Source organism: Corythoichthys intestinalis, chromosome 8, assembly GCF_030265065.1.
Source record: "Corythoichthys intestinalis isolate RoL2023-P3 chromosome 8, ASM3026506v1, whole genome shotgun sequence".
Taxonomy (NCBI): domain Eukaryota; kingdom Metazoa; phylum Chordata; class Actinopteri; order Syngnathiformes; family Syngnathidae; genus Corythoichthys; species Corythoichthys intestinalis.
The window spans coordinates 39,819,585-39,845,323 of record NC_080402.1 but is presented as its reverse complement, the minus strand read 5'-3'; the positions used below and the strand labels follow the sequence as shown (position 1 = coordinate 39,845,323).

General features: G+C 39.6%; 1 protein-coding gene across 8 annotated transcripts in view; it reads left to right on the top strand.

Moving 5' to 3' along the window:
- Positions 1–25,739, top strand: part of mafgb (v-maf avian musculoaponeurotic fibrosarcoma oncogene homolog Gb) — a 50,061-nt gene that overhangs the window by 9,922 nt on the left and 14,400 nt on the right. For 2 of the 8 annotated variants that reach the window (XM_057843690.1, XM_057843691.1), the window contains one exon: positions 10,795–14,307. The exons of 3 other annotated variants lie outside the window; for them this stretch is intronic. In XM_057843690.1, coding sequence (XP_057699673.1) covers positions 13,281–14,282 — 1,002 coding nt within the window. In that variant the 5' untranslated portion in view covers positions 10,795–13,280 and the 3' untranslated portion in view covers positions 14,283–14,307. Of the gene's footprint in view, positions 1–3,888; positions 4,157–10,794; positions 14,337–21,337; positions 21,495–25,739 lie in introns of those variants that run through there. 3 more of the 8 variants (XM_057843694.1, XM_057843693.1, XM_057843699.1) reach the window with 3 other exon arrangements.

The following is a 25,739-nucleotide window of genomic DNA, read 5'->3' as shown; positions in this document are numbered from 1 at the left end:
ATTAACTGTACCTTTTAATGGCTGTAGTGTTCATCGGAGCTCTCCTAAAGGGAAGACATGGAAAAAATCAAATGAGTGAGTTTGCTTTTATTGCCACTTTGAAGTATAAGGAATGGCGTGTTTTTTGAGATGCAAGGTGCTGGTCACAGGAGCATCTGTACGAGTAGTTTTCTACCAGTTGCATCATCTTCCGCATTTCTGACTGCAGTGTGACGATACTAGATTTGCGGTTGGAATTCATGAACTCTTCTTATGTGGAAACTTGCACATATTGTTTCCAGATCAGGGAACAAAATAACATAAGCGTGCAACAAAAGAAGCAGCTTATCTCCGTCTTCCCTTTACCAACAGTTCCTGAGGTGTAAAATCACAACAAAGCGTATTCTTAATTGGCAAATTGAATAATTACAATGAGTTGTTTGCAGTCATGATTTTTTGTATGTGGTTCTGATCACTGTTAAAAGATTGTTATGGCATTGAAATTTGTCACTCGTTTTCTTAACCTTGTTGTGCTCACTTTGTTTTAATCGTGTCGTATACTAATCTTAGATAGCATTATTATGTGAATTTTATATTTTGAGATGATTCAACTATATACTAATTTGGAAAAGCGCAGATGACATGAAATGAATCTTTTAATCTGCCGTTTAGCCTCCCCTGTCATTATAGCGGTCTAGCGCCTCCAGCTGGATGATGACGTCGGCAGAGTAACTATTTCAGCTGATTTAGAATTCACTCATTGAGGGGGAAGATTCCGAACAAAATGCGACAGAGAGCAGCAAAATGCCATCATAGTTTGAGAGAGTTGGTCCGGCTTTTGTCATTTCCCTGCCCCGGCTTCGGAGATGGACTAAAGAGCATAAACAAAACAGGAGGCGTCAAAGCTAGGCGACATGCTAACCCTAATCAAGCGGCTTTTCCAAGTCTTTTCCGCGTCTTTTCGAAAACGAAAAATCACACAAAACTACCCCGACTCATGTCACACACGGCGGCGGTGTTAATTCTCTTCACCGATCGGCCAGCCCACAGCGGCGAGCAAGTGTCGGCTCGTCGTTCTGCTGCGGCCCCTGGCAGGCAGGCAGTCACCGGGACGCAGAGGGGAATAAACACCGAAAATGGCGCATTCTCGGTGGACAAAACTGGCCGACGTCGGAGCGCGTGGCTGCCCGAGCCCAAGCCGAGTATAGCGCTCTCTAGGCAAGCACAAGAAGAGGACCAAGGGGGCTGGAAGTCTGTACCAAATCGAGAACCTGAGACGAGAGCGGGGGGCTGCCTGAGCACGGACGCTTATCGACTGGCAACCATGGGGTGCGACAAGCTGCCGGTCGTCGGCCGAATGGCCTTCTCGGTAGACAGGGAGCATTGTCACCCACAAATTGCAAGACACCTCCTTATTAAAACGTTTGCCATGATCCCAGTATTTGACATAACATAAAACATGTAGCTTACTCACTTAGTCATCTGTCCAATGGTCTCTTGATTGTCTGACTTGTTTTGCCCATTCTTCGCGGTGAACAAAGATCTTTTGGAAATCCAAAAAGCCTCACACCACTCTCCAAATAATTTAATACACAAAAATAAACAAATTAGTCCGCAAAATCGGCTGAATCCGCAGTCCTTCTGCATACGATAGTAATTGCTGTATTGTGAGCTGATTAGTCTGCTGACGTCACATTCGCCTTCTTCCTCAATCCAAGACAGTGGCCGGTAATCTGTCATTTTCGTAGCGCGGGATCCAAAAAATTGAAAAAATATATCGATCGATTCCACACACATCCAAGCTGTCCATTTCATTCAGGAGCATAAAATATCGTATGTATTATGAAATAAACATGCTTTTTTGTGTCACAGGGACTTTGAGCCAAAGCCGAGCTACTAATAAAAGCTTAAATAATTACAAGGCATATATTTTTTTTTGTGTTGAAAATCATAGTTTGATTTGCTGACTACTGACTACTTCCTGGTTTATCAATGATCACAGTCTTGTCTCAAGCTGTTAGGTAAGGGCACAGGTGTCCATTACGTCGATCGCGATCGACCAGTCGATCGCAACGCTAGTGTGGGTAGCTCGCGGTATTAAAAAAATTATTTATATATATATATATATATATGTACATAGTTACTGCTCACACAACATAACCTTATATGTTGCTCACACAACAAAATTAACTATGTTCAATATACATATATATATATATATTAAGGCTGTCAAACGATTAAAATTTTTCATCGAGTTAATTACAGCTTAAAAATTAATTAATCGTAATTAATCGTAATTAATCGCAATTCAAACCATCTATAAAATATGCCATATTTTTCTGTAAATTATTGTTGGAATGGAAAGATAAGACACAAGATGGATATATATATTCAACATACGGTACATAAGGACTATTTGTTTATTATAACAATAAATCAACAAGATGGCATTAACATTATTAACATTCTGTTAAAGCGATCCCTGGATAGAAAGACTTGTAGTTTTTAAAAGAAAAATGTTAGTACAAGTTATAGAAATTTTATATTAAACCCCCTCTTAATGTTTTCGTTTTAATAAAATTTGTAAAATTTTCAATCAAAAAATAAACTAGTAGCCCGCCATTGTTGATGTCAATAATTACTTACACAATGCATCGGGTGCTGAAGCCTATAAAATCAGTCGCAACCAAGCGCCAGCAGAGGGCGGCAAAACTCCATAAAACACAACAAGTGCGCGTTTCACTGTGTACTGTCATTTCAAATCTCTCTGAGCGGGGCATCTGCGTTAATTGCGTCAAATATTTTAACGTGATTAATTTAAAAAATTAATTAACGGCCGTTAACGCGATAATTTTGACAGCCCTAATATATATATATATATATATATATATATATATATATATATATATATATATATATATATATATATATATATATATATATATATATATATATATACATACAGTGATATGTAAAAGTATCTGAATTTTTTTCTAGGAACTTTGTTAAAATCACACAGATGCAAAAAGTGTCTGCTTTAACTGAAACCACCCAAACATTTATAGGTTTTCATATTTTACTGAGGATATTATGCAAACAATGACAGAAGGGGGGAAAAATAACTAAGTGAACCATCACATTTAATATTTTGTGGCGACACCCTTGCCCCTGTAGCTGCAGATCAGTCTGGCATATCAATCAGGACTTATCTTGGCCCATTTTTCTCTACAAAACTGCTGCAGTTCAGTCAGACTCCTGGGATGTCTGGCATGAATCGCTGTCTTTAGGTCTTGTCACAGCATCTCAGTGGTGTTCAAGTCTGGAATTGTATCTTGTTCTTCTGAAACCATTCTGAAGTTGATTTACTTCTGTGTTTTGGATCTTGTTGCAGCATCCATCCTCTTTTTAGCTTCAACTGTCTGACAGATGACCTCAGGTTTTCCTGCAATACATCCCGATGTTCATCAGATGCTCATCCAACCTTTGAATTCATTCTTCCATTAATGATTGCAAGTTGTCCAGGCCCTGAAGCAGGCAAAACAACCCCAAATCATGATGCTTCCTCCACCATGCTTCACAGTGGTGATGAGGTGTTGATGTTGGTGAGCTGTTCCATTTTCCTACACACATGACGTGTATTACTCCCAAACAATTCAACTTTGGTTTCATCAGTCCACAAAATATTTTGCCAAAACTTTTGTGGAGTGTCCAAGTGCCTTCTTGCGAACATTAAACGAGCAACAATATTTTTTTAGACAGCAGTGGCGTCCTCCGTGGAATCCTCCCATGACCACCATTCTTGGCCATAGTTTTACATATAGTTGACGTGTGCACAGATATGTTGGACTGTGCCAGTAATTTCTGTAAGTCTTTAGCAGACACTCTAGGGTTCTTTTTTTTTTTTTTTAGCTCTCTGAGTATTCTGCACTGAACTCTTGGCGTCATCTTTGGTGAATGTCCACTCCTTGGGAGGGAAGCAACAGTGCCAAACTCTCTCCATTTGTGGACAACTTCTCTGACTGGCGATTGATGAACATCCAGACTTTCACAGATGGTTTTGTATCCTTTCCCAGCTTTATACAAATCAACAATCCTTGATCGCAGGTCTTCAGACAGCTCTTTTGACCGAGCCATGATGCACATCAGACAATGCCTCATCACGACAATTCAGTACCAGGTGTGTGTTTTATAGTGGGCAGGGCAGCTTTAAGCCACTTATCAGTGATTGAGCACACACCTGACTTAAATTGTTTGGAAGAAATTGGTTTCAATTGCTCTTTAAGTCTCCTTAGGCCAGGGGTGGGCAAACTATTCCACAAAGGGCCGCAGTGTGTGCAGGTTTTTGTTGCAACCCATTAAGAGGACACCTTTTCACCAATCTGCTGTTTTACATGTGTAATCAGTCGATTGCAGTCAGGTGCTTCTCATTTCTGCTGAAACCTCACTGGTTAAACTAGCTGTGCTGGGTCAGTTGGAACAAAGACCAGGACCCACTGCGGCCCTCGAGGACCGGTTTGCCCACCCCTGCCTTAGGCAGATGGTTCACTCACTTATTTTCCTCCTTCTGTCATTGTTTGCATGCTATCCTCATTAAAATATGAAAACCTATAAATGTTTGGGTGGTTTTAGTTAAAGCAGACACTGTTTTTACATCTGTGTGACTTTGACAAAGATCAGATCACATTTGATGGTGATTTTATGCAGAAACTTTTTCATACCACTGTATATATATATATATATATATATATATATATATATATATATATATATATATATATATATATATGTATATATATATATATATATATATACTTTTTTTTTTTTTTTTTTTTTTGGACAAGTACCACTAAATCATCAGTAACAGTACTGATGATTATTCAATTAATCATGATAAAAACCGTAGTATTAGATAAAACATAGATGAATATAGGGTGGAGGTAGGGTAGCTCAGTTGTTAAAATGATTGGAAAAACAAGTATACGACATTGTCCTTTTACTAGTCAGTGAGTAAGAAAATACTGAAAATGTGGGATATTGTCATTTTATACTGTATATCCTCTATATATAATCATTACTATGTACCATAATGCAAGACACACGTGACTTCACATTCAGTAATTGAAATGACCCAAGTACAGTATTACATATTATCACAATAGGTTTGAGTGCAATAGCTTGATGGAATGATGGTCTATACGTGTGCTGTGATTCAGTCGAGTGTTCCCGCCTATCACCTATAAGCTGGGATAGTCTCTAGTCTATCCGCGACCCTGATTAGGACAAACACTATAGAAAAGGGATTACTTCATATATCAGCCTAGGAATGAGCAAACCAAATGCATACAAAGCACTTCACTGACAACCTCTGAAATGGACCAGAACAGTGCCAAGTTGGTGACCGCGAACCTCTAAACTCAAGAGAAACGACACCAGCTACAAACTCTGCTCATGTGTACGCTTTCTGAGATGAGCATGTACTCTATTTTAAAACTGTGTTACACTTGTCAACAGAGAGTAGAGAGTGACAGATGCACTTCAAATCTCTACTGGGAGCGCTGTCATACAGCATTGCAATAATAGATTGTCATTATTGCACCTCCAGTATAAGTGTGTGCATAAGCTTACACTGCTACTACGACTTGAGTTGACAATTATTTTGTCACAGGCATACATCATTAATTGTTGTATGCAAGAATAGACGTAAGGAGAGAAACCTTAAATGTTTTGCCTTTTAATTTTGCTGAATGTTACAATGGAATTTTGGGTGATTTTCTCAGAAGTACAAGTAATAAATCGTCTCTGTCTGAATGCACAAAATTGTGAAAGTATGCCAATATATATGACATTAACTCATTGGTTACCATTTGACGGTGATAGACCAGGCCAAAAGGATAGGACGTCTTTTGTGGTCAATGGCATGGAAACATGATTTACTGCTAACAGCGCTCCCTGTTGAAATAGACGTCTCTTGCCGTCCATGGCAGCCAATGAGTTAATTTTTTTCCTTGTAACGCTTTGATTGTACACGCTAAATGAGAACCAGTTTGACCTAGGATGTTTTTCTCTTATGAAAAAAAAAAAAAAAAAAAAAAAAAAAAGGCAGAGCCAGGGCTTAACTGTCTGACGATGCAATTTTTTTGCTTGTGTTGGGAAAATAGTCATCACGCTCCGACTTACTACCTGGAATGGGAAAAACGTGTTGACGCCAGGACTTTTCCTCTCACTTTTAATAACTCACTTTACACAAACACTGGCTCACTTAACCACCATGCACATGCAGATCACCCTATTTAAACTCTTAGGAAAATGATTATGTCCTTACACAAGCACATTTGCATTTTATTCCATTTAAATTTTGTACATTTACCAGACGCCCTCGATGGTCAGACAACCATTGATGCCAAATGCCTGTACAACATGGGTAAACGTCTGTCAGTTTTTTCAAAACTTCATCTGGTGAGTCACTGCTCAAAAAACAAACAAACAAACTAACTAACTAACTAACTAACTAACTAACTAACTAACTAACTAACTAACTAACTAACTAACTAACTAACTAACTAACTAACTAACTAACTAACTAACTAACTAACTAAAAAACAACAACAACAACATATTTGTCCATTTTCTTAAAATTTGTGGGAGAGTGAACAAGTAAAAATGTTAAAATATGTTAAAACAAGGGTTCAAAGGATTTTGAATCTAGCTTAGAGGGTCAATTTACTTGGTCTCTGGAGAAGTACATTAAATCACAAACTGCATGTTTTAATATTATACATGTGGATTGTGATTTAGTGTGTGATTTGATGGTTGGGTTTAAATAGTATTGCACCAATGCCATTTTTTGGCCCTGATACAGATACCTGGCTGTGCAGTATCGGCCGATACCATACCAATACAACTTTGTTTGAAATTTATATACAGTGGTACCTCACATAAAAAGTTAATTCGTTCCAGGACCTTGTTTGTAAGTCGAAATGGTTGTATGTCCAGTAGGCTTTTCCCATACATCATACATTATAATTCCATTAATTCGTTCCACAGGCCAAAAACCTACACTAAATCCTTAATAAATACTGCTCGTACTATTTCAAATGGCATTAGACATAGCAAAACAAAGAAATTATAACTAAAAGTCGGAATAATAAAATAATAATAATTCCTGTAATAATGTAACGAATCGGGTTCTAGGGGCGTGCCATCTTAGGCACCCCACGATTCGATTCGATTATGATTCAGGGTGCTACGATTCGATTCTTGAATGATGATCACGGTATGGACGATGATCACGGTTATAACGTTTATCGATGGATCGAACATTACAAATTAATAAAGTAGACAAACAAATTTGTGTCCATTATTTATTTAAAATATCCTAATAATTCAACAGGAACGATGGAAACATGCCCATCAACAAAAAGTTGCCCTTCAACTGCTTTTTTATTTATTTATTTTTACAACAAAGTGCAAAAACTAGGGCTGTCAAACGATTAAAATTTTCAATCGAGTTAATCACAGCTTAAAAATTAATTAATCGAAATTAATCGCAATTTAAACTATCTATAAAATATGCCATACTTTTCTGTAAATTATTTTTGCAATGGAAAGATAAGACACGAGACAGATATATACATTCAACATACTGTACATAACTACTGTATTTTTTTATAACAATAAATCAACAAGATGGCATTAACATTATTAACGTTCTCTTAAAGCGATCCATGGATAGAAAGACTTGTAGTTCTTAAAAGATAAATGTTAGTACTAGGGCTGTCAAACGATTAAAATGTTTAATCGAGTTAATCACAGCTTAAAAATTAATTAATTGTAATTAATCGCAATTCAAACCATCCATAAAATATGCCATTCAAAAAATAAACTACTAGCTCGCCATTGTTGATATCAGTAATTACACAATTTTCATGGCGCTGAACCCATAAAATCAGTCGCACCCAAGCGCCAGCAGAGGGCGACAAAACTCCAAAAAACACAAGTAACAAGTGCACATGACCCTGTGCTGTCATTTTAATCTGTTTGAACAGGGGGCATGTGCGTGAATTGCGTCCAATATTTTAACGTGATTAATTTAAAAAATTAATTACCGCCCGTTAACGCGATAATTTTGACAGCCCTAGCAAAAACATTAAACATTTTAGAGGGAGTACTTATTTCACTCAACAATACAATAAAATTTACACAGGTTGAATGAATTCCACATTTTCTGGAAACCGTGTCTTTATGAATAAGCCTTCTTTTAACCAATATACTTTGTTTTCACAGATTTCTGTACTATTTTGCGTGTTTGTAGTGTTACTGCTGTACTTAATCATGGGTTTACACGTTCAGCATATGAAATACATGTTAGCAAATTAGCTAATTAGCTTAGCGCTTGGCGCTAACAATTAACACCTCAAAAACAACAACATTAAAGGCTAAACAGTACAAGAGGGTTCGTGTACTCACCTCTTATAGACGCATACGGGTCTTAGCAACACACTCGGGACATTTTTCAATTGACATGACTTGAAACCACAGCTGGACATCTGAAAGACGAGGAGCCACAAACTATATCTCTTACTCTCTCGCTCTAAAAAATAACGTGCGCACAGAAGCGCACAAGGTCGCGCTCTGTTCCTACCTGTCTCTTACACAAATTTATTTTCCAGTCTTTTAAAAAGGAGTAAATCTCTCTCCCAGTAACCAGGAGCATCCATCATAACGTTGTGCATGCGTTTGTTAACGGTGTCTGGGCGGCAGACGTGTCTTGAATTTCGTTCCGCTGCGAGCGGCTGTCATATAGTTATGAGGGAAAATCATCGTTTTTGAGCCTTTATTAATCGTAATCGAATTGTCACGTGTCAAATCGCGATGCATGTAATAATTGATTTTTTTGGAACTCCTCTATCAGGTTCTAATGTGGCGGACATTTTTTGCTGTATATGAAAGCACCGCGTGGCTGGAGTGACAGAGAAAGGAAGCAGTGAGGTTTAGAGTTACTTTCACTTTTAATGTTTTCTTGAGACCACCGTCAACTGCGGCCTGCAGTAGGCGTTTTGTGTTGGATAAGTTCTGAAATAAATGATAAAAACCTGACGAAGCTGGCGATTTCTTTGACGATGTTACCACAATAATAATTGTCAGCTTAACTTATAAAGACTGGCGAACGGTGGTCGGAGGAGGACCATGGAGATGTATTGTTGAGCCAGTTCCCGGATGCGCACCCCACGCTCATATTTTTCTATAATTTGCATCTTCATTTCAAAGGTAAGCGTCACCTTTTTCCTTGTTTCACCACCTGTACCAACCTTTTTGAAACGTGTTGATTTCTTACACAAGAAAAACCGCCGTGTGTCGAAGCGATCGTACGTCGAGGTACCACTGTATATACAAAGTGAATCCAGTCGAACTTTTTATTGCATACTGGTATGGATGACAATAGTTAAACCTTTGTCTCTCAAAGGCCAAAATAGTGCGAAATTTGTAAAATTAAAACATGTACTGTATATTACTAGCCCACTAGTATGAAAGTAAAAATACAATGAATAAATGATGAATAAACTTTTTTAAACCCTGAGTTTTAGCTCTCAAAGGCCAAACAGTGAAGCTTTTATGAAATCATAAGTAATAATAATTGACCACAACATCCTGTCTCTCTATTAGCCTCCCTCTCTGTGCACCAGCAGCAACACACACTTAGCCACTTAGCTTAGCTTACTTTGCTTACTTCTATGGCACTTTTGAATAGGCTTGCCCCCCCGTCCTTTGAAATAATCCGAATTGGGAATTAAAACTTGCGTTCCGCATTGAACCAATATAGAATATATAAAAATAGATACATTTCCATGGTTAAGAGCGGCTATTGGCCCGCTCTCATTGGTCTTGAGCAGGCCAATAGCGATAGCTGCCTGGTGTGCAAAGTGAACACGTGTCATCACACAACAGAGATCTTAGTGAGCGTCAGGAGAAAAAAAGACTGCGGTCAAGTGTTATAATACTGGAACGGTAAATGGTATCGGCGCCCTCTTTGTTGGTACTCGCCGATACCGATACCACCATTTCAGGCCGAATTGGCCCCGCTGCCAGTACTGGCATCGGTATCGGTGCATCTTTAGTCTTAAATATCCTGTAACTGCATATTTGGGTTAACCACATAATCTAGTTCCAAAACCATGCATGTTAAGTCATTGAAGACTACGTTGTCTACAGGTGTATTAGTGTGAAAGTAATTTTGCAAGAAAGTATTGATTGCTAAACAGTCCCCGGTTTACCCCGCTTTTTGTCCTAAATCAGCTGGGATAAGATCTTTTCACTGGTGACTCTCATGAGGACAAGAGACGTAGAACACGGATGGCTAGAGCTTATGTGGTATTTACGTAATCCTTCTAACATACTATTCAACTAATTAACTTACTATCTAATTAAATAACGAACTAAGGTCACTCACACAAGCAGTCAGTACTACGCTATAAGCTACCGTTGTTACCTGAGAACATCCAATACAGTCAAATTAAAACATTAAGCACCATATTATAATCAATGTGATTTCTTTGTCAGTGGTGGCAGAAAAGTGCTAAAGCTGGGATGGAGTCGGAAGATTATCTCCACTATGTTTACTTATGGCTTTGAAGTGTGTATTGATCAGAAGGCAGTTGTACTACTTCTCTTTTTGGGGCTCGGAACTGGCCCAAAATGGTCGCATTTTGACCCTGAAATTCGAGACTGCTAGTAAATTTTTCATCTGCTCAGACTGTTTCGGATTTTGTACTATTAAATATTTTTTGTTGCTCACAAAACTTCTGCTCCACATTTCAGGCCAGTGGATGGCGATAATGCAAAATGAGCTGGTTCGCCATCCGATATTAACTTCAAAAGAAGAAGAAAGGAGACGAATACCAAAGAAGTGCTTACTACCCCCCAATAAACCTAGTGTGCCAGAGGAGACAAATCCAGATAATGAGTCCAACTCATTTAGTGGGAAAGGCGTCACAGTGAGAAGTCAGGAAATTCTGTTTTCGGGATGAGTGGCATCGCAAGTTCACCTAACCGATATGTTAGGAAGTAAAATTCAATTAACTTGACGTTTTCAGTGTTTACTCTGTTTCACTTATATGTCAGAACTTGCACGATGAAATGTGAATTCAAAGTGTCTTAGTTTCTTCATGTATTCTTTAAGTACTATGTATCATTTATACAGTGAAAATGAGAGGAAATGTGAATAATTACTTTGCGAGAACCCTAATAATCGCTCTATCATATTACATAAGTATTTTAACATTTTATTACCTTTTTGTCATTAACATTTAAATGCTTAGCTTTGAAAACAAGTCATCTAAAACTTCAAAATGCCATGTTACACAAAATAATGTTAATGGCCTGAGTTTGACAACTTTGATTTAAACTGTAAAAACATTAAGTGTGAATGGATTTTTATTATGTGCTCTGTAACTGACTGTTGACCCAGTCCAGAGTGTGCCTTGCTTTTTAAACAAATTCAGTTTAGATAGGCTGTTCAAGTGTGACTTTTTTTTTCTCTTTTTTTTAATCTGTCCTGTTCAACTGCTTGACACGGAGAATGGCGATCTGAGTGTCCAGTTGATCTTAACAATTGAACAGGCAAGGCAAGGCAAATTTATTTATATAGCACAATTCAACACAAGGCAATTCAAAGTGCTTTACATCACATGAAGATCATAAAAATCACATTTAAATCAATACAACGTAAAAACCAAGACAAAAGATCGCATTTAATCACAAATAGAATAAAAATAAATAAACAAAAATAAAACAAAAACTACTACTAATAATAATAATTGAAATCAGCAATGGAGATAAGCACAAGAGGAATAGAAAGCAGGTAGATTGAAATATATAGCCAGTTATGGATATGCAGTGCTAAACAAAAGTGTTTTTAGCCCTGATTTAAAAGAGCTAACAGTTTGAGCATACTTCAGACGTTCAGGTAACTTGTTCTAGAGGTGAGGAGCATATTAACTAAATGCTGCCTCACCCTGCTTGGTTCTTGTTCTTGGAATATGCAGAAGACCGGTTCCAGACGACCTTAGGGGTCTAGATGTCTCATAGGAATCTAACAAGTCAAGCATGTATTTTGGTCCAAGGCCATTAAGTGTTTTGTAGACGAGCAGTAGTATTTTATAGTCTATCATTTGACTCACTGGAAGCCAGTGTAGCGATTTCAAAACCGGTGTAATGTGGTCCAGCTTCCTTGTATTTGTGAGGACTCTGGCTGCAGCATTCTGTACAAGCTGCAGCTTCCTGACTGATTTTTTATCAAGACCCGTAAAATACAATTAAATGTATCACACATGCATCCATTGTGGCCATTCAACGTACCTCGTTTATTACCGTAATTTCCCAAATATAAGGCGCACCCGTGTATAATGCGCACCCCAAATTTACTTGTAAAATCTAGGGAAAATTATTGTACCCGTTTATAATGCGCACCCTAATTTTAGCACCGATAAATAGAAGAATACAAGAAAGCAGAGCTCGTATACAGATACAGAAATGTAATTTTACTGACTGGTGAAACACAGCACAAGCATAGCACATTTGTAGTTCAAAACATTACCATAAACTGACAATATTTACGGTAATAATATGATTTGACAACTTCTCCAACTTACCAGACTCTAGGAGAAAACAAAACAGATGTGACTTTTCTTTTAAATGCTGCTGTATAACTTGCTCGTTTCACCATGATGAATAAATGTTTCTTCCATGGATTGATACGGTAAAATAAAAGTGGGGACTGAAGTCGGAAAATGGAAAAAGCGCATCGCTGTGGAATGTAACAAGAGGAACTATTGTTATTTGGGTTTGAGTTTCCCGAGGGACAGATATAGTTGACGGACACAGGAACTCTGTGTTGTGTTACGTTTGTTATGGTCCGAGTTGCCGAGTTGCAATAAACGTTGACTCAAATGAGTTCTGTGCTTTATTAAGACTGAAAAAAGCAGAATTTAACACAGACGAAATCATTCGACCAATCAGTGTGGTATTACCGAAACAAGTATTACCGAAACAAAATGGTGACTTCGTGTACCGTAATGGTCGGCAACGGATCACCGCATACGTTTTCTTCGACACAACATGGCCGTGTCAATAAAAAAAAATCTGTCTTTTAATATACACTCACCGACCACTTTATTAGGTACACCTGTCCAACTGCTCGTTAACACTTCATTTCTAATCAGCCAATCACATGGCGGCAACTCAGTGCATTTAGGCATGTAGACATGGCTTAAGACAATCTCCTGCAGTTCAAACCAAGCATCAGTATGGGGAAGAAAGGTGATTTGAGTGACTTTAAACGTGGCATGGCTGTTGGTGCCAGAAGGGCTGGTCTGAGTATTTCAGAATCTGCTAATCTACTGGGATTTTCACGCACAACCGTCTCTAGGGTTTGCAGAGAATGGTCCGAAAAAGAAATAATATCCAGTGAGCGGCAGTTCTGTGGGCGGAAATGCCTTGTTGATGCCAGAGGTCAGAGGAGAATGGCCAGACTGGTTCGAGCTGATAGAAAGGCAACGGTGACTCAAATAACCACCCGTTACAACCAAGGTAGGCAGAAGAGCATCTCTGAACGCACAGTACGTCGAACTTTGAGGCAGATGGGCTACAGCAGCAGAAGACCACGCAGGGTGCCACTCCTTTCTGCTAAGAACAGGAAACTGAGGCTACAATTTGCACAAGCTCATGGAAATTGGAAAATAGAAGATTGGAAAAACGTTGCCTGGTCTGATGAGTCTCGATTTCTGCTGCGACATTCGGATGGTAAGGTCAGAATTTGGCGTCAACAACATGAAAGCATGGATCCATCCTGCCTTGTATCAAAGGTTCAGGCTGGTGGTGGTGGTGTAATGGTGTGGGGAATATTTTCTTGGCACTCTTTGGACCCCTTGGTACCAATTGAGCATTGTTGGAACGCCACAGCCTACCTGAGTATTGTTGCTGACCATGTCCATCCCTTTATGACCACAATGTACCCAACTTCTGATGGCTACTTTCAGCAGGATAATGTGCCATGTCATAAAGCTGGAATCATCTCAGACTGTTTTCTTGAACATGACTATGAGTTCACTGTACTCAAATGGCCTCCACAGTCAGCAGATCTCAATCCAATAGAGCATCTTTGGGATGTGGTAGAAGGGGAGATTCGAATCATGGATGTGCAGCCGACAAATCTGCGCCAACTGTGTGATGCCATCATGTCAATATGGACCAAACTCTCTGAGGAATGCTTCCAGCACCTTGGTGAAACTATGCCACGAAGAATCTGAAGGCAAAAGGGGGTCCAACCCGTTACTAGCATGGTGTACCTAATAAAGTGGCCGGTGAGTGTATATATAATATATATTCTGTCTCCATCCATGTACCCGTGTATAATGCGCACCCATGACTTTACAAGTTGATTTTGGGGAAAAAAAGTGCACGTTATATTTGGGAAATTACGGTAGGAGAAAGCAGCGAACAGGAAGGGGCTATGGGGGAACAGAAGAAATGAGGGAGAGAGACAGATAAAGCACAAACAACAACAAGAAATACATTAAACTCCTACTCTGACTATGAATATGTTGCTGCTATCGTTAGCTAGTTGTATTTCCGGTTGACACCATGTGGGGAGCCTGATAACCAAGGACGGGGGGGGGGTCTGAGAGATAATTGATTGGGAGGGATGAAGAGTACATAAATTAGCCATGTGGTCTAGAACCCAGTATTTGTGTGAATCCCTTGTGAGTGTGAGGATGTTGGCATCCTATTCTATGCTGTCTCATCGCTAATCCTGACACCAAGGTTTTCTACTTTAGTGTATCTAATTTCACCTAGTCCTACGTTGTTCAAGTGTGACTCTGACGACATTCCGTCCGTCCGCCCATCCATCCGTCCATCCTTTTTTTTGGTCTCTTGGAAGCTTAGTCTTCGTCTCCCCAGCCACTTCATCATTTTTTTCCCAAGGTGTTCTTTGGCTAGCTAGAAGTGGCGTTCTCTCGATGAGATGTGCCTCACCAGGGACTATAGCTGAAGGAAGGTTTATTGATTAGAAATTTAAGATCATTGAACTCAAGTAAGACTTAAAGATAGGGGCTTGATATAGTCATCAAAAAAACATCATCTGCAAAAATCAGCGACGTAATATTGAGGCCAACAAACTGGACAATTTAGCAAGGTTCATACCTATGAAAAAAAATCGAATTTGTGCATTAAGACGCAGGTCTTAATGCACAAATTCGATTTTTTTGTGTTTTTCCAACTCGAGTGAGGCATTAACTTGACGGTCTGAACGGGCAAAGTCTTATAAAAGTGGGCCATTTCAAATCCGATCTAGGTCACTTACGTACCGTGTTGTTAATAACAGCGTTACAATATAACGGCGTTACTAACGGCGTTATTTTTTTCAGTAGTGAGTAATCTAATTAATTACTTTTCTCATCCTGGCAACGCCGTTACCGTTACTGAGGCGGGAAAGGCGTGCGTTACTATGCGTTACTAAACTGGTTGAATAAAAAAAGTCAGAGAGACGGACTCACGGAGACGAGAGAGCAGAGCAGGAGTGGGGAAGACGCCATTGCAAACGCGATGCTAGGTGGCTCCAATAATACCTGACTGTAGCCTATAAACTACGCCCACATGATACGGTAGATATCACATATTATAGAACTAGATGCAAATTTTAGACACGGCTGCATTGGCAACATGTTTAAGGACTACATGCGTTAGTAAACAGACGCCATCTTAAAGCAGTAGACCTCTCATGAAGGCTCTGTTGTAGAGATCCTTCCGAGCGAACCTACTTTTTTTAATTATTTTTTTTTAAATCTAAAATGGTCCTAAATCGGCAAAATCTTGAGTTAAATCCATCTTTAAATGATGAAACGGTTTTAAAACTTACACATGTTGAAAGTAGACAGAAGGGAACTAATGCAATAGCGGGAGCAATTTTAACAACTTTAACGGTTGATTCACAACTTTAAATGACTTCCACACATAGCAAAGGTTACTATCTAGTTATCGCAATACCCTTGTGTCTAGTTAAGTGGAGGGTAAAGAATTGGGCTAGGGCCAATTGTCCCAAAAACCCTTTAAACTTCACATTGTGGGACCTTTTTTTCTTTTTTTTTTTAAATTTAAAAAAAAAAAAATTTTTTTTTTTTTTTTTGAGAAAAAAAAAAAAAAACATGAAAATTATAACTAGTTACTTTGCCAAGTAACTAATTACTCTTAAATTCAGGTAACTGAGTTACTAACACAATTACCTTTTGGGAGAAGTAATTTGTAACTGTAATTAATTACTTTTTTAAAGTAAAATTAACAACACTGCTTACGTATGTGGTTAATATCCGATCTGGGCCACATTTTCCTAGATTGTGGCTGCGGTCTAAACTGTCAAGTCTCCCAAAATAGAATTCATGTAGCAATTACGTCTGCAAAGAGTGACAGAGGCAGGACGCAACTGCAGCGCTGGAGCTGTATATTAGCATTAGCGCCTAGCTTGAATGCGGCTTTTAGGGAAGTGGCGCGCTTGACAACAGTCATTAAAGAAATAAAAAAAGGGGGTGTGGATAAGCCTAAGAATGCTCGGTTTTCTTTCTGTGCTCCAAATGAGCAATATTTCAAGATTGCTTACATTGTCGAGAGAGTGGGCAAACTGCCCTTCGGTGTGTGCATCCTGCATACACAGTGTGTGCATGCTATCAGGCCATATAAATTTTGAATATAATACTAAACGTGGATTATTTATGTCTGTTATTTGTGTCCTCTTTTTGGAAACAAAAATCTGATCACCCTAGAATGATGTTGAGCCAGCAAGTGTAGTCATATATTTTGATGCTCCTGCGCATGCAGGTCAGTTTCCGCAGCGCATCTCACAGCCTGAACAGGCACGTCAACAAAACAGATATGACAAAAAATCGGCGTTGTGCATTAAAGGGCAGCTGAAGAGCTTTTTGGATGAGCGTTTTACTCGGTTAAATTGGCCTGAATGCATCATTCGCTGTCTCAAACTCACATTACCAATTTTTTTTAAATTGACCGCGAAGTTTTTGGCTTTGAAGTGTGTTTTGGCTTTTGAAGTTTCCCGGCCGCTACCCGATGATGTCAATTGCTGATGACCTCGCCAGCACTGCTATACAAAAGTATAGCACCATGCTATCCTCGCCATATATTGCAAACATTTTCTGTATTTTACTCCTAAGAGTCGTCTTGCCATCTTGATGTGTAGCGATGAATTGCTCACACGAAGGCACAAGACTCTATGAGTTGCCCAAAAAAAAGCTTCTTCTGCAAGGATTTGGACATCTTTTCTGAAAGTCAAGCGGACGAACTTCTCCCGGCTCTTCGATCGCGTCTTTGTTTTCAACATTTCAGCGACGACGTTAGGGTGCGCTGTGAAGTGGACCCCAACGCAGACAAAGAATAACTGTGCTAGTATGCAACATTTATTTAAGTGCGCACAAGGCTTGGAGCAGCGCACGTGCACGCCAGGTCATAGCTGGAAATAGTTGACGGGCAGTCAGTCAGGCTACGGTACAGCTGGGCATCAGGCACGAGCATTCCTGGGATGGAACAAGAAGTCAAATTAGCCGGGTGTGATACAATATGAATGCTGGATGTGATGAGTATAGTATGAACCTGGCCTTTAAAACTTTGCTATGCCTAGAAATTAGGAGTATAACGGTACACAAAAATCTCGGATCGGTATGCACCTCGGTTTTGAGGTCACGGTTCGGTTCATTTTCGGTACAGTAAGAAAACAAAATGCAAAATATAAATGTGCTAGTTGTTTATTACACTCCTTTGTGCTTTCAACAATCGGAACATTAGCCTATACAAAGCTAGAATTCTGCTCAAAAAGTAGTGGGTATTTAAAGATAATCCAATTACAATTTGCCTTTCAGACGCCGCGTATTGTTCAGCTTTCTTTCTGAAAGAAAGAAGAAAAAAGAAGTCCTGTGCTAAAGAGAAAAGCAATCCCAATGACAAAGATTTTAACAAGTATTTTATGAATGAAATGCCTCAATGAATCATTTTTTTTCTTATGAACGTTTTTCAAAAGCTTTATTGGTGGATTTTCTCAAGTTAAAGCGCCACACAGAAATTAATCAATTTAATTGTGTAAGCAGGATCTGTATTATTATTTAATTACAGGTGTTTTAGCTCATTTCAAGTTATTTTATTTAAAGGGGCTATTATTTATTTTATTATGTGTTTATATTTTACAAATGGTAATGGTGTTATACTTATATAGCGCTTTTCCACCTGTGATGTAGTATTCATTTATATTGTATATTTTATGATGTATAACTTTAGTTTCTATGTGAATATTAGTTCATTCTTATTTTGTTGTGGTCGGAGGGTTCTGTATTGAACACGGGGCCGTGTTGGTTATTATGATAGCAGAGAAGAAAGCAGTAAATCAACAAAGACAAGTCAACTGTGCCCCGATCTACCACTCAAGAGATCTGATGGACTCAAAAAGTGGGTTACGATCGCATATTAGTTTGAAAATCGACCGGATCCACCGTATTTTTACACGAGTGACTTCCGGTCTGCCCGATCTTAGTTACCGGTAGTAGTATTGATGCAGGAGGGTCGCGTCTCGCATCAAATAATAAACTCTGCCGTTCTTTTCGCGTGCGTCGTGTTGAGCCGCTTCTGGGACACATCTAACACGCGGCCGCACTGCGACTGGTGTGCATTGGCTGATTGACTTTAACGCCCGCGTTTCACTACGTTCTTGCGGCGGCCACGTTGTCGCGCCGTTGACGTTTCTGGGTTATACTGTCCTACCGTGTTGGTCCTCATTATAGTACAGAAGACGGAGTAAATAGAATCTACACAAAGAAACCGTAACCCGATCAACTCACAGCATCGAAAAGTAAGGGTTACATAACGTCAGAAACTCGTTCAGTACGCCTCCGTTCCGAACCGAGCATAACGTACCGAAACGGTTCAATATAAATACATTCAATACAATACAAATACAAATTCTTTCCTTAATTGTGTGCGGCTCGCTCCATGGCCAGGATAAAAACCATACAGAATCACTGAATCTGTGATTTGACTTCCTTCTTCAGCTTGATGGAATATCTCAGCACTAGTGTTCACAAATATATTTGGGGTTATCCGCCACCACAGGCACTGACTACCTTACAGCTACAGCAATGGATGGGTGCTGCAACAATGGAAGCGCAGAACATGGTCCAAGTTCTGTCGGAGGTGGCAACCCGGGTCCCAGAGAGGAAAAATAAGGTCCAATAATTGTTTTCCTCCAAGTAGGTTTCTGAGCGCTGTTTGGTCTGGTGCCTTCTTAATATGTGTTTGCCCTGTGTGACTGCCAGCAGCACAAAGCCTCAGACAGCTTAGCGTCTTGGTTCCTATGTACACACCAACTACTAAAATAAGATAAGATGATTGCACACGGAGAAGTCTGAGTACAAACGCTATGGAAAATGGATGGATAGGTGATTTTAATTTTAGTTTTGATTAACATTGTAATCCAATTTTTAAAAAAAAATATTATTATTGTTATCATTCAACTGAAGTTTCAGGCAATTTTAAAAAAGCATTTTGTTTGTTAAAAAAGCATCTCAGTTTGTTGAAAGTTTCTAATACGGCAGATTGTGAGTTTGTGAGTTTCACTCTTCTCGTCTTCTTTGTCCCAATATTTCACATACACTGGGGCAAATAAGTATTTAGTCAACCAATTGTGCAAGTTCTCCTACTTGAAAAGATTAGAGAGGCCTGTAATTGTAACAATGGGTAAACCTCAACCATGAGGGACAGAATGTGGAAAAATAAAACAGAAAATCACATTGTTTGATTAAAAAAAAAAAAATTCCAAATTAGAGTAGAAAATAAGTATTTGGTCACCTACAAACAAGCAAGATTTCTGGCTGTCGACGAGGTCTAACGAGGCTCCATTCGTTACCTGTATTAATGGCACCTGTTTTAACTCATTATCGGTATAAAAGACACCTGTCCACAACCTCGGTCAGTAACATTTCAAACTCTACTATGGCCAAGACCAAAGAGCTGTCGAAGGATACCAGAGACAAAATTGTAGACCTGCACCTGGCTGGGAAGACTGAATCTGCAATAGGTAAAACGCTTAGTGTAAAGAAATCAACTGTGGGAGCAATTATTAGAAAATGGAAGACATACAAGACCACTGATAATCTCCCTCGATCTGGGGCTCCATGCAAGATCTCACCCCGTGGCGTCAAAATGATAACAAGAACAGTGAGCAAAAATCCCAAAACCACACGGGGTGACCGAGTGAATGACCTACAGAGAGCTGGGACCACAGTAACAAAGGCTACTATCAGTAACACAATCCACCGCCAGGGACTCAAATCCTGCACTGCCAGACGTGTCCCCCTGCTGAAGCCAGTACATGTCCAGGCCCATCTGTGGTTCGCTAGAGAGCATTTGCATGATCCAAAAGAGGACTGGGAGAATGTGTTATTGTCAGAATAAACCAAAATTGAACTTTTTGGTAGAAACACAGGTTCTCGTGTTTGGAGGAGAAAGAATACTGAATTGCATCCGAAGAACACCATACCCACTGTGAAGCATGGGGGTGGAAACATCATGCTTTGAGGCTGTTTTTCTGCAAAAGGACCAGGACGACTGATCTTTGTAAAAGATAGAATGAATGGGGTCATGTATCGAGAGAACTTGAGTGAAAATCTCCTTCCAGCAGCAAGGGCATTGAAGATGAGATGTGGCTGGGTCTTTCAGCATGACAATGATCCCAAACACACAGCCAGGGCAACAAAGGAGTGGCTTCGCAAGAAGCATTTCAAGGTCCTGGAGTGGCCTAGCCAGTCTCCAGATCTCAACCCCATAGAAAATCTGTGGACGGAGTTGAAAGTCTGTGTTGCCCAACGACAGCCCCAAAACATCACTGCCCTAGAGGAGATCTGCATGGAGGAATGGGCCAAAATTCCAGCAACAGTGTGTGAAAAGCTTGTAAAGAGTTACAGAAAACGTTTGGCCTCCGTTATTGCCAGCAAAGTATTGAGATGAACTTTTGGTTTGACCAAATACTTATTTTCCACCATGATTTGCAAATAAATTCTTTAAAAATCAAACAATGTGATTTTCTGGTTTTTTTCCCCACATTCTGTCTCTCATGGTTGAGGTTTACCCATGTTGACAATTACAGGCCTCTCTAATATTTTCAAGTGGGAGAACTTGCACAATTAGTGGTTGACTAAATACTTATTTGCCCCACTGTAGGTCTGAAGCTTCTCTCTCTCTCCATGCTCTGCAAACTTCCCATTTGCACCCTGTGCCATACAAACACATTAAAGAACACATAAGAGAAAGTGTACTCTCTCCATGTTACTCTCGCAGGTTGTCATTATTGTTGATCTGATTCCTAAATCTCAATTAGCCTCCCCACAGAGCTCAGTGTTAATTATTTACCTATGCTCACAGCCCACGTAGACGTATGAGCGCAAGTTCTGCCTCCTTGAAATGATGGCAAGGTGAGCAGTAGTAGTTTTAATTGTTTAACTTTTGTGATATTAGTCTTTCACTTTACCTACTGTTTTCTCTGTTCTTACTGATTGCTCGCTCACTTGCAAGCACAGTTAAACTTGTTGTAATGCTAGGATTACTCACTAAATATAGACTTGCAACTTCATCACTCTAACAATCTACTCTCAATCTTTCTCACTGTGTTGACTGTTTCGAGCTTGTGTACATCCACGCGCTCAAGCCCTGGGGTTTTGTAGTACCTAATCTGGCTATTTATTTTAGTCTCTATTTGTGTGTGTCAGTGTGTGTAGACGGTAGCATAACACCAGCTGGAAGTCGCTTTCTAAGAAATTCCTTTCCGTGTTGTTGTTGGCCTGGTGCAAAAGGTTTTCTCAAAGAAGATTAATTAGGGTGCAGTCTGAAGAAGATACACACGTTGCCTTCAGTCTGCGCTGCATGCAGGGTGTTTAGTCTAGTCGGTTCGATTTTTAAGGACGACTTTTTCACCAGGTCCAGGACGTTTTCATTCTACGTGTAAATGTGTGTGTCAAATGGTCAGCAGTTGTTTCGCTGCACTGGATCGCCTTCAAAACTTTCCTAATTGGAGGTTTTAGCCGTGGTCGTTGCTGAGCTCAGTTCTTTTCTCCACGACCCCAATCCCCACCGCTGCCCCCCACCCCCTCTGGTGTTCTCTCTATCCTCCCTCCACCCACCTCCGTGCCCAACAGCTAAGCTCTTACAAATGTGTTGAGGATGCATTTTCACCCAAACACCCTCCCACCCCCTTTGCCTCTCCCTTGCCATCCCATCCCTCCATCCCACCTATGCCCCCCTCCAAGTTCTTTTCTGTCTCCCTTGTCATTTGCACCCCCCAGCCTGTCCTACCTCCACACTCAGCATTTTCCTCAGCTGTGGGTGTGATGTCTCCGCTGTAGTGCTAATCAGCTCTGGAGACGTCAGCATTCTTTCAGTGCTCCTTCACAACCTCCACCAGCATCACTTCCTCGCTTACCTCTTTGGTCCGCACAGTCTTATCTGTGCCTGTGTTTTACTTATCTCCACAGCGTGTCATCTGTTTGTGTGTGCTGTCTCTCAATGGTAACCATAAGCGGCTCCGCTCTTGAGTCGTCAGCGTTCTTTCTTTGGCTACATAAAAATACAGCAGAGCGCAGCAGAAAAGCTGTCTGTTGCAGCAAGAGTGGCCGTGGCATTGACCACAGCACCGAGACCACCCCACTTGCACTGTAGGAAGGACGCCACTAGTGAGCCTAAGATGAATGGTGAATTGGTGATGCCTTTGCTCAGCAGATGATCCTTAACCCTGGTGACTTACCCATGACCTGTGATGTCCAAGAGCACGTGTCCAAACTAGTTTATTACAGTTTTCTGCTGTAGTGCACGGTTTTTGTCAATAAAAAAAGAGCTTTGTTTTATGTGTGTAATACCAACATTTCTCCCCTAGCACAGATTAACTTGTAGTAGTTTACAGTACATGATTAAATTATAATCAAATAGTGCTGAGTGATGCATCTTTACTCACAACTGAACAACAGTATTTGTTTCTTCAGCGGTGATAGTACATTAAGGTCACCTTTTAAACCCTGTTTAAAAGCACAAAAAATGCATGATTGATATTTAAAGGAATATGCATTGGTTATTTGCATTTTTAACCTGGATGTTAATTATCTAAACCTTGACAGAGTTTGGAAAAATAACATTCTGTGTATTAGGTTACATACTGTAGTTGCCTTTGTTTAAGCACGTTTACTTCCAGATATGCTTCACTGACATCCTCTATACCAGGGGTCGTGAACCTTATCGGCTGAGAGAGCCATGAACACCACATATTTTTAAAATGTAATTCCGCGAGAGCCATACAATATGTTTAAAACTAAAAATACAAGTAATGTGTGCATTTTAAGTAAATTACAACACTTTTAAAGTACGTACAATGTCTCTGAATTCATTTTAATAACATTGTTACGCTGTTGATAATCAATGATGAGTATAGTGATACATGTTTTTGCTGATGGCTTTTTAGTCTGTTTGATACTTGGTGGGGTTAAGCTTCATGCAGGCGTTGGGAAACTTAAGATGCGTCTCTTTCCATGTTCACGAAGACGCGCCACGAATATTGTTTTTCCCCACCATGCACGGAGCACCATCAGTGCACATCGAAACAAGTTTATCCATCGGTAGATTTTTTTCTTTACCAGACTCAGTGAAAGACTTGAATAAATCCTCCCCTCTTGTTGTCCCTTTTATAGTCAAAACCTTGCAATCACGCTGAACTGGGATAAGTTGCTTACATCTGGTGACTCATCCAAAGCGAGAGAAAAAAAGACGCCACATTTATGTCGTTATGTCCCACTGAAAGCACGATACTCCTCGTCTTTTTTTCTTTGTGCCATCTTCTCAAAAGGGTTTCTAAAATTAACTGACAATGCGGAAAAATAACCTGAAAACGAGGGAAGTTTACTTGCTGATCTCATGCACATGCGCACATCGGCCGCTATTTTCGACAGCAAAATACGGCAACCCCACTTGAACAGTGTCTCTGCCTCCTCTGCGTTGCCTGTGCAATTGATAGACACAACGGCATGTATGTTTGCCATTTTCCCACTAAAATTACTGCAAACCGGCTTTCTAGTTGTCGATGACCGTCGTCGTTTTGCACAATGTGCTGTTACTAATCTGCACTGTTTGGTCATGCGGTGCTCTCAACTGTGATCCGTAGTCGGGAGTGGACCGGAGATTTTCCGTGGCTTGTTCGTCATCACTCCTATGTCCGGTTCTTCCCTTGGGGAGGTGGCATAGTGTATAAAAACACATTGACGTGTGGGATGGCTTTTTATCTGAGACTTTATTAACACAAACCAAAACCAGTGGGGGACGCCAAGCCACTCAACACAATGCTCCCGTGCAACTCTCTCTCTACACCTGTCTCTTTCTCCCCTTACGCTCGCCCATTTCTTCTACACTAAATTGGTAATGCTGGTCATATTGAAATGGGACAGTGGCCCCTTGGGGATACCGGTAACAGCGCAAAGGAGTATAACGAAACTTTTTTAATAATTAAAGATTTGTCTGCGAGCCAGATGCAGCCGTCAAGAGCCAGATCTGGCTCACGAACCATAGGTTCCCGACCCCTGCTCTAGCGCTATGACCTAAAACAAAAAAATTGTATTGTAAGATTTCACATATGAAAGCTCTGTATTTGATAGCCTCTATATTTTATATGCAGTATTTGTAGTATATTTGCCGATCCTAAGCCCCTGTGACCATTTTCAGGTGTGCTTGAGCAAACTAGTTAACTAAAACCAACTAACAACATGGCGATAAAAAGCTAACCTACATATAAGAAATTACAGTATCTTATTTGTCATCGTACCCTAGTTTAGTTCTGGGTGTACCGGACCGCTGATAGTCTCTTTAGGTGGCTATAATTATCTTTTAATATGACATCTGATCAGTGCCAGTAAAAGACATGTGCAAAGTGTGCAGCATGGCTCTGGGTGTGATTCACAAAGTGCCATCTAAAATAGTGTTGTATAATAGCATGACATATTTGTAAAATATGTAGTATGTACTGTATGTAGTGGTAAATAACACACACACACACACTATATGGGAAGTGAGGAAGAAAGCCCTTGAAATGAAAAAAGTAGAAAAAAAAAACCTAGGGCTGTCAAAATTATCGCGTTGACGGGCGGTAATTAATTTTTTTAATTAATCACGTTGAAATATTTGACACAATAATGCACATGCCCCGCTCAAACAGATTAAAATGACAGCACAATGCAATGCCAACTTGTTACTTGTGTTTTTTGGAGTTTTGTCGCCCTCTGCTGGCACTTGGGTGCGACTGATTTTATGGGCTTAAGCACCCATGAGCACTGTGTAATTATTGACATCAACAATGGCGGGCTACTAGTTTATATTTTGATTGAAAATTTTACTAATTTTATTAAAACGAAAACATTAAGAGGGGTTTTAATATAATATTTCTATAACTTGTACTAACATTTATCTTTTAAGAACTACAAATCTTTCTATTCATGGATCGCTTTAACAGAATGTTAATAATGTTAATGCCATCTTGTTAATTTATTGTTATAATAAACAAATACAGTACTTATGTACCGTATGTTGAATGTATATATCCATCTTGTGTCTTATCTTTCCATTCCAACAATAATTTACAGAAAAATATGGCATATTTTATAGATGGTTTGAATTGCAATTAATTACGA